At 53.3% G+C, this 9,520-nt stretch overlaps 2 protein-coding genes across 6 annotated transcripts in view; both read right to left on the bottom strand.

Annotated features, from left to right (window-relative positions):
• Positions 1-205: 205 nt before the first annotated feature.
• On the bottom strand, positions 206-7,699 carry DUSP7 (dual specificity phosphatase 7). Its single transcript, XM_085302504.1, has 3 exons — positions 7,216-7,699; positions 5,115-5,543; positions 206-2,613 (listed from the first exon to the last, which is right to left on the bottom strand). The coding sequence occupies exons 1-3, from the start codon at positions 7,625-7,627 to the stop codon at positions 2,306-2,308; spliced, it is 1,149 nt and encodes a 382-aa protein (XP_085158630.1). The 5' UTR covers positions 7,628-7,699; the 3' UTR covers positions 206-2,305.
• Positions 7,700-8,687: 988 nt separating this feature from the next.
• Positions 8,688-9,520, bottom strand: part of LOC146597276 (uncharacterized) — a 39,643-nt gene continuing 38,810 nt past the window's right edge. For all 5 annotated transcript variants that reach the window (XR_014895545.1, XR_014895544.1, XR_014895543.1 and 2 more), the window contains one exon: positions 8,688-9,197. Coding sequence is in view for 2 of the 5 variants with exons in the window: in XM_085302502.1 (XP_085158628.1) it covers positions 8,983-9,197 (215 nt within the window). In the remaining 3 variants the exon portion in view is untranslated. The remainder of the gene's footprint in view (positions 9,198-9,520) is intronic.

The raw sequence follows: 9,520 nt of genomic DNA, 5'->3' as shown, positions 1-9,520 counted from the left end.
CCACCCTATCTCCCCCTCTCCATTTTAGCACAGGTCTTAAAAATTAAACTGTGCACGAAACCAAACACCATACTTGAATACTGCCCAGCAAATGCTGCTCATGGGCACAGAAGAACACTAATCAACCATAAAAAAAAAAAAGTGAGGGGGATAAGAAAACAGCATGCCTGGACAGAGGCTAGACAAGCATCTGACACGAACATCATTTTTAAAGAAAAAATAATATTTATTTGCAATATAAACAAAGTCCTAATATTGGATCAGTATATGTAAGGTCACTAATTTTCCTTCATAACTCAAAAAGCAGAACCACTCCTCACTAACAAGCTCTCATTTGTAGTAACCAGAAGATGCATCTTTTCCTTTAAAGAAGAAAGACCACAAACAGCACAGGAAGCCTTTACAAACCAGCTTAGCTGTAATGCAATACAGATGCACTGTCAAAAAAATCCCTGAAAAATAAATTCCTCCATGAGGTAAGATGCAATTAGGATATTCTCAATTTGCTCACTCACAACCATACTTACACCCATTCTCCCTTCCAATGACCCACGATCCAAACATTGTTGCAGACAAAAAACCAACAATGAACAAACAAAAAAAAACCAGAAAACAGCTCATTCCAACATTCTGATAATATCTTTAACAAAAAGAACAGTTTCAGGATGTGACAGCGTCAAACATTCCTCCAGAAGGAGATTTTTTTTTATTATTATTTTTTGTTTTTTTTGAAAAAAGTACAAAAAACTGGATATTTAGAAAAAAATCCGTGGCTTTTTTTTTCAGTTACATGAGAGTTAAAGTGGACAGGGAGGGGGGAGAAAGGAGGGACTACATTGCAGCCAATAAAGAAATCTCCAAATCCGTTCTGCCCTCCTCCCATAAAGTATTACCACTTCCTCCCCCTCCCAGCTTGGTACAAGGTGTTTGCCAAACTAGCCAGAAATATAAACAAGTCTTCTCAGAATAGAAGGCACGGCATAAAGTTATTCGAAAGAGAAAAAAGAAAAAACAAATTAGAACCTCTGTTGAAAGCTCCAATCATCTCAGATTTTGCCAGTTAATATATATATTTATATATATATATATATATGTATATAAAAATTCTGTTACAACGCTCTTGTCATTATTTCCACATCTCTTCACTCCCCCCACACGCTCCATGCGTGGCGATTCAGTCCTGTCCCACTACAATCCTCGCTCTGCTCCAGGCCCTTGCTATGTCCCCCCTGCCCAATCCCCCACCCCACATGCACACACATGGGAAAGAATCAAGTGTGCAAGAGAAACGCCAACATCACAAATACTTTCTTTACTTCGGAAGCTGGAATGATTTCAGGCCAGCTGGATGACATTAAGTCAGTCAACAGGCAGCAGAGAATGAGTGCTCGGCTCAGACATGCTTCTACCAACTCTGGAGGCTACAAGAGTTTTTACCTCTGGCAAGAGCAAACAGTGATTTTGGCAGGGGTGGCACTAAAAAAAAAGAAGAAAAGAAAGAAAGCTTGTGGCTTAGTCACCTTGGCTGAATCAGTGCAGAGTTTGTGATTGTGAGTGCAGGCGTGGTGAAGGGGTTGCGTTTAAGCCCAACTGGCCTTCACACATAACAAAGCTTCCTACTAGATGCTAACAACAACAGCAGCAGCAGCATGTATCTCTCTCTGGAGTACCCAGTAATATGCCAGGACATACCGAGGCTTCACAAAGTGTGCAAAATGCATTTGGTCAATATAAACATTTGATTAAAAAAAATAATAAATGATCAAACAAGAAACAGAATAAAATACTGGTTTTGCAACCTCGTCTGTACAAACAGTCAGGAACTTACATATTTAAAAAGAGTTTGAACCCAAAGCTCGAGTAAGATTTATCTTTTCTAAAAACCAAAAAAAGTAAACTTGGGTTTTAAAACAGTCTTGGGCCAACACCTTTTGATCAAGGTTTCCAAGTGCATAAATCTCCTCGCTTTCTGCCGCCAGCTAACCCCTGGTAGCTCTTCACACGTGTGCGTGCTCTGGCAGTCCCAATGCACCTAGGAAAGCGGTTATTGCGGTAACAGCTGCGTTCAGAACGCTGTAACATCGCCCATGTTAAATAACCCCCTGTAAAAAGACTACCTCTCTGCTTTGATCAGAATCAGGATACTAATGAATGGCATTAGCCTTCTTAAAGCAGCAATCAGACACCTCTGCTCAGAGGAGCGAGCTCTTTCAGAGCTGCCTGGCAAGACAGATACTTTTGTAATAGTTGAAATGCTCAAGAGAAGCGATTCGATGCTGGAGTTCCCGACCAAGCTAAATCCCCTTCATGTGGACTCCAGAGTGTTCAGCTGAAACAGGTTGTGGTTGGTGGGGGTCGTGAAGTACAGCTGTTCACTGGGAGAGCGGTTGTCGCACGGGCTGTTGAGTCCCAGAGTCCTCTCAAAGTCCAGTAGCTGGCCCATGAAGTTAAAGTTTGGGGAGATGTTGGATTTTTTCCGTTTCACAAAGTCATAGGCGTCATTCAGGGACAAGTTGAGTTTTTGCATCAAGTAGGCGACAGTTACTGTTACAGACCGGCTGATGCCAGCGAGGCAGTGAACAAGGATCCCACACTTCTTGGAACGGGCCTCATCTGAAAGACAAGGGGAAGGGGGAGTCTATTATTCCGTACCAAAAACGCGTGGCTTTGGAGCAGGGCCAAGTGGCAGCTGCAAGTTTATAGCACCAGAACGACTGCCAGAACTGGATCCACTGCTCCTACTGACACCATCTCGTGTCCTTTGACATCGCATCCCTCCCAAAAGGGGTCCTGAGAGATCCCCGCTTAGCCAGTGAAGCTGCACATCCCCATCCTGCACAGAAAGGCCAAGCACTCCTTGCTTCAACATGCCTGAAAAAGTATTAATCAAGCCCGGCAACACATCCCTGCCTAGGAAGTGCTGTGATGGAAACTACACTCACAGACAAGGGTCACTTGCAAAGGGAAGACGAGCTGGAGATACAGCAGCTCTGTGGAGATCCTGATGGCCGGCCTCATCACGCCCACCACAATGCTAATTAACCAGCAAAGCCTGCACACTCGACATGCGGGTACAACCCCGCACCACGCAGCCTGTTCTCCTCTGCTTTTCCTGTCTTCACTGAGAAGCTACCTGGATCTAGAGGCACCCAACTTAAGCAGAGCCTAAAGCGTAGGAACTTCCCTTATTGTGGAAGTTGTTCTTAGATTCTAAAGAAACACTTCAACACAAACGTTTGTTTGTAGTGAAGGAGAATCCCAAGATGAATGGTAGCAAAGAGGAATGCAGGCAAGAGAACAACTACGAGATTTCCCCTCCCTTGCCACCGACTGAAATGCACACACACATTCATTGTCTTTCTCACAGCCGGAACAGCGTGATCCCTTTATGAATTGACATCTTAGTGTTGAAAGAGGGACATGCTGCTGAGAGTGCTGAAGACATACAAACACACAGTGCTGCTTACATCTGGGTGGACCCATTTCAGGTCAGTTGTTTGACTGAGAGCTTGTTCGGGAAGAAGGTGGCAGAAGGAAGAGGAACCTCAGGCAAAAGCAGAGGTAAGAGACATGGGCACCACGGATGTGCAGAAGGGCAAAGAATGTACAGGCAAAAGGAAGAGAAATTCAGACTCCATCTGTAACAGGTTTTCTGTCCCAGCCTTCAATCCCAGGCAAGGGTTTCCAGTACAATGAACAATTACCCTTCAAGCTTACCCAGCCCTCCCCCTAGTTTCTCCTCGTTCAAAATTTTTCTGAGATATTTTTGTCTTTCATCTGACCTACGCCACAGTTCTTGGTGTTTGGTTTTAGAGTGAGGTAATCCTCCATTTCCTGTCATTAAACGAAAAGCACAGGCATGGTGTTCAGAGAGACACTGCCTGACCGGAGCAGATATCCCAACCACCACATGCCAGCAGGGACCCCATACCTCACCTGTGACGTTTAATAACACACTCTGTTCTGCAAGCACAGGCAGAACATTAGACGGATCTTTGCTATCACGCTAAAGCAGAAGCTTCTGACAAGAAGCATGTTATTAGAGGGCAGAAGAGGGGAGAAAAGAGAGCGCATGGAGACTGGGTTCTCTGAGGGCTGAAAAAGCAGACAAGGACCATTTCAACTCTTAAAAATGGCAAGTGAGTGAACACAGCTGGGTGTGAAACCATCGGCAATAAAGAAGCCTCCGAATCTGTTGCAGAGACTTCAGTCTGAAGGCAAAGGGTCCATTCTCCTTTACCTAGGTCAACGCCTTTTTAGCAAGATACAAAGCCAAAGGGCTTTTAATAGCTAGAGTGGTAAAAACTACCTGTACCATTCACCCCCCATAAATCAGAATTGATTAGGCTAATGACGATCACCGGCAGACAGTGCAGGTCATGCTGGCAGTGACCACTCTGCCAGACATTTCTCACAGACTAAAAAGCAATTTCCAAAGTTAATGCTAGCCCAGGCAAGAAAAGATTTGCCCTCTTGCTCCCTCCAAAGCCATTCAAAACCATCTCAAGGATCGTCTGCACAGCAATTTTTCCAGCTTAGCTCTACAATGCAATTATAATCACTAACTCATTGTGTTGATACCTACCTTAGGAGAAGTATCCATACAAGGAGTTAGTTATGCTAGGGTGACTTACAGCAGGATCATAACTAGACTAGCAAATTCCCTCAGGAAAAGACCCCCCCCAGATTTTACCACAGTTGGGGCTAAGGAACTGCTGGCACCAGTCCCACCACCACTCATTTCTCTGAGTAAAGCAGCCATCCAAAGTTCTCCTCTGCCTTAGTTCAACTGTTTCACACAAGTGAAATATCCCCATAAAAGGGCAAGATACAGTGGAGCCCGAGTCCAGCTCGCCACAATCACCATTTTCAGGTGACTAGACTGAGATACTGTAAAAAAGGCTGAATTTTGGAAGGCCCAGACAGGCTCTCTGAATAAGCCAGGCTGATGTACACCAAAGCTGTCGCCTGAGAAGCATGACACAGGGCTTCTTTGTGGCACAGTCTCTGTGCTGGCCCTGAAGTCAGGCTAGTGACCAGCGACAGCTCTGGGAAGTAGCTTGCTGCATTCCCAAGCAATGAGTACGAGAAGGGATGTTCCGCCAACTACCTACCGATGAAAGCAATGGCCTCAGGAAAGAACTGCGAGAGGTTCTGACTCCAGTGATCTGAGATGGGGATCTGCTTGTACTTGAACTCTCCGTCGTGCTCAAACATGTTTGGCAGGTTGGGAGTCACATTCAGGATGTACTTAATGCCATATTTGCCCAGGACATCCAAGTTGGCAGAATCTTTGGCACAGCCCAGGTACAGGTAAGGTAGGATCTGGACTGGAAAGGCAGGCTGATTGTTGGGAATTGGGCTCCCGTCCGACTCGGTGGCACTGCTGGGTTCCCTGTCAGATTCACCATCTGAACAGTCAGAGCTTATCCGCAGCCCTCCCAGGCCAAGGACAGACGCAGGTGGAGAGTTGCTGGGTGAGGAGCTGTCAAGGTTGGTCTCACAATGCTCAGAATACTCGGTCTGAAACTTGTTAAAGCCACCTGGGAAGGGGAAGAGGAGAGAGGGAGGGAGAGAGGCAGAAAGGAAGATGTTATATTCTTAAGATTGAGCCTCTTCTCTAAAAATCCTTCTACTTGAAGGCACATGCATGCTACTTCGCAAGCGTCTGCCAGCAGAAAGCTGGTATACGCTCAGCTTCTCCAAAGCCATCCCTGTGAAAGGCATCTCCCCACTCCCTCTGCTTCCAGAGGGCGGATTGCTACCGGGCAAAGAGGGATAAAGGGAACTTCTCGTGAAGTTCAATACTGCTTGCGGTAAACACGGGCCAAATCTCAGTCACGTCAAAGGAAACAAACATGCAAAAAATCAAATCAATGGCAAGAGATGCTCAACATTGCCTCAGTCAGGTTCTCAAAGGTACACGGCTGGGACAGTTTAAGCAAGAGCTGTTATGCTACGCAAGCAAAAAAGGGGGAAAAAGCACAAGAGCATCTGCCCCCAGAAAGCAAGCAAGGCCTGAACTATCCAACCCAGTCAGCAGAACCCCGTGAAAACCGTTCACCTCCAAACAGGGAGGGCGGCCACAAGCTCTGCCTGAGGGAGCGACCTGCCTGCCTGTTTCCTCGCTGCAGGCAGGCCCTGCAACGGGGCGGCCTCGCGGGATCGCCCCTCATCCGCGCTGCAGGACGCGCGGGACGGACGGGACCTCTGTGCCCGCTGCCAGGTCCTCCTCTCCGACTCCTCAGCTCAACAGCTTGGGAAGGAAGGGATGAGCAAGCCAAGGAAAAGGCGGGGGGGACCCCACGGCTCTACCTCCTTCGCAGCCGGGATTGAACCGGAGTTTCGCCGCCGCTGCGTGACCGACCCTGACGGGCGGTTCGGCGGGAACGGCCGCCCGGGGCCGCCGCTGGCGGGTCGGGGGGCGCCGGGCGGCTCCTCGGGCTCCCCCCGCGCCGCCACACAGCGCCCGGGAGCCATTTTGGAATGTTAATTGGAAACATTTCCCACCGAGGCCGCGGGCAAGAGGCAGCGAGCGCGGCCCGGCTCCTCCCCGCCGCGGCCTCCAGGCCGCCCCAAGCCGCCGCTTCCTTCCCGCGGGGGGCGGCGGAGCGCGGCCCCCCGACAGCCGCGGGGAGCGGCCCCACGGGCAGCGCCGGGGGCGGCGGGGAGCTGCAAGCGGCAACTTCCCGGGCGCCCCCTCCCCCACGCGAGGGCGGCTCATCCCGCTCCGCCGCCTCAACGCCGCCACCCAGCGACCGCCGCCGCCGCGGGGCCCCGGCGAGGGGCGGCGGGCAGCGCCCCCCCGCCATGCCCCGTACCCGCCCGCTTTCTTCCTTCAATCAGGAAAAAATAATGAGTTAAATTAGATTAGGTAAAGGCGGCGGCCCGGCCCGGCCCGCCGGGGGGCCGCTGGGGCCCCTGCCGGCGTCGGGGCGCCCGCAGCGGATGAAGGCACCGCACGGCGGAAATCGTCCTCCTCCTCCGGCAGGCCCCGGGGGGCTCCCGGGCACGGCACGGCGGGGGCCGGGGCCGCCCTGCCTCCCGCGCCGCCGGGCAGGAGCCGCAGGAAGCGGCGCGCTCCCGCCCGCGACCATCTTGTGCGGGGGATCAAAGCGGGACGGAGCGGAGGGAGGGAGGGAGGGAGGGGAGAAGCAGCCCCCCCCGGAGGCAGGGGGCCGCGGCGGGGAGGGGGGGCGCCCGGCCCGCGCTCACCTTTCAGGTAGTAGGCTTTGCAGCCGTCGTCGCGCAGCTTCTGGAGCAGCAGCCCCAGGACGGAGGTGGCGGCGCCGCCGTCCTGCCAGTCGGCGGTGGCCTCGTCGTAGAGCAGCACGGTGTCGGCCTTGCAGCGCTTGACGAAGCGCTCCTTGTCCTCGTGGTTGGGGATGATGGAGCGGATGGGCAGGTTGCCCTTCTTGAGGCGGCGGAGCATGAGCCCGGGGATGGCCAGGTTGATGGCCGTCTCGATGTGGGAGCTCTCGAAGAGCTCGTGGGGGCGGCAGTCGAGCAGCAGCAGCGAGCGGCCGCCGCCCGACTCCAGCTCCTCCTGCAGCCACTCGGCGCTCTTGCACGGCATCGCCGCAGCCATGGGCGCCCGCGGGGAGCTCCCGCAGACCTGCGTTTTCATGGGGCTCGGGGAGGGGCGGCCGCCAGCGCCCGGCCACCCACGCGGCGGCGCCCGGCTCGGCCCGCCCCGGCCCGGCCGGGCCCGCCCCGCGCGCACGTCACCGCCCCCGCCCCGCCCCGCCAATGAGCGCCGGGGGCGGGGCCTCCGCAGCGCGGGAAGCGGCGCGGCGCGGCACGGCACGGCGCGGCGCGGGGCGGGGCAGGGACGCGGCCCCCGCTCCGCCCCGACGGGCCTGTCCGGGTTTGAGCGGCCTCAGCGCAGCCCCGATTTCTAACGGCAGCAGCCAGCCCCGCGGGGAAGCGCCACGCAGGCTCGCCAAGCCCTCAGGTTCCCCTCGTCTCCGATCGAGCCTCAGAACGGCCAATTTCATCGTGCATCCTCGTGTGTTTTTAGGGTAGTTCCCTTACGAGCATCCACTACTATCAGTGCAACGCCTTCCTACTGCCGTCCCGAAACTTCCAGACAAGAACTTAACAGGCGGCATTGGTCTGCCCTTCACTCTTCAGTGCCTCCTCTCCACACAAACCGCTCCTCTGATCCCAGAGCTTTTCCGTACCCAGGTGCTTTTCAGTACCTAACATACCATTTTCCTGCCACAAAGTAGGTTTCCTCTTTCTAAGGGGAAGGACGACATTAGAGGTATTTTTATACAGTTGCTGCTTCTATTACAGCCCGTTTTCACTGTGAGGATGGTCACAGCAGCAGGTTGCCCCGAGTCTCTGCGATCTCCAGCCTTAGAGGTTTTTGAGATGCGACTCGCGAGAGCCCTGAGTAACCGGGTCCGACCGCAGAGCTGGCCCTGCGCTGAGCAGGGGGTTAGACTAGAGACCTCCTGAGGTCCCTTCCCACCTGCGTTACCCTGTGATCCTCTGACCTCCAACCTCCCAGCGCATCAGTGGGAGGGGGAACGGCTCTTGCTCCCCGTCTGGGACAGATGAGACATAAGAAGGAATTTCCTTCGTCTTCAGTACAAAAACAGCATGCAGACGCAGTGGGGTCGCTGCCCTTTTAGTCTATCACTAAGTGCGGAATCCAGTGAAAATGCACAATCAACCCAGCATTTGAACACGTTCTTAGCTTCAAGCGCATAAGTGCCCCATTGCAAAACACTAAGGGATTTCAGGGACCGTGACCAGAACTGCTCGCGGATTTCACTGGGATCAGCGAAATAAAGCTCTTGTTCTACATAGCTTTTTTGTGACTCAAGTGTGCCCGAGAAAGAGGAACAACTAAAGTTGTCCACTTCCCCTTGCCCAGTTTATTTTTGCTGTGGGTTATTGTGGGAAGCTATTGTGATTCAGAGTTGCAGTAGGAAGTTACTAACGCCGCTCTTGCAGCAAAGGATGTTGAGGTTCTTATGCAAGCCTCCCTGAAACGAGCTGACCTTCAGCATGTTTATCAAAGCACCTCCAATTCACAAATGAAACAGCAGCGCCTCGTGCAAGGAAGGTACCGCTGGGTCTCGAGGGCTCGGTGTACTGCATCCACTCAGAGCCCGGGAACATCACAGGGATCCTCGAGTCCTCCTTGGCTGGGCGAGGGAGGCATGTGTCACCACCGGCGCACGGTGCTGCGAAACCAAAGAGAAACGGCTCACCTCCGTTTTGCGGTCGCGTTAGAGACCACAAAAGTTTCAGGGTGGGACAGGCTCCAGGAGCGCAAGCTCTCGCCCTGCCGGGGGGCGCGGGGGGGACACTGCAGCCCGAGCCTGGCGAGGCCCCCGTGCCTGCCCAGCCAGGAGCCGAGGGCGTCGGGAAGGGAGAGCCGGGGATCGCCTCGCCTCTCCCACCTCCCGGCCCTGCGGAGCCCCGTGAAATCCTAGCGCAATCCCGCCGGGAAGCTGCTCGCAGCAGTCCCGGCCCGCGCTGTGCAGGTGCAAGGTGCGTGCAGCCC

This window comes from Rhea americana, unplaced genomic scaffold (assembly GCF_003343005.1).
Source record: "Rhea americana isolate MKP2758 unplaced genomic scaffold, rheAme1 scaffold_19, whole genome shotgun sequence".
NCBI classification, from domain to species: domain Eukaryota; kingdom Metazoa; phylum Chordata; class Aves; order Rheiformes; family Rheidae; genus Rhea; species Rhea americana.
The sequence above is the reverse complement of the archived record's forward strand: the minus strand, read 5'-3'. Positions and strand labels throughout refer to the sequence as shown.

What these genes read in the sequence shown, in the direction of transcription:
- DUSP7 (XM_085302504.1), bottom strand. Translation starts at nt 7,627, where the DNA reads ATGAAAACGCAGGTCTGCGGGAGCTCCCCGCGGGCGCCCATGGCTGCG. An exon ending in CAAAGCCTACTACCTGAAAG is followed by an intron (nt 5,544 to 7,215) that starts GTGAGCGCGGGC and finishes TCCCCTTCCCAG; the next exon opens with GTGGCTTTAACAAGTTTCAG. An exon ending in TGAGGCCATTGCTTTCATCG is followed by an intron (nt 2,614 to 5,114) that starts GTAGGTAGTTGG and finishes CTTGTCTTTCAG; the next exon opens with ATGAGGCCCGTTCCAAGAAG.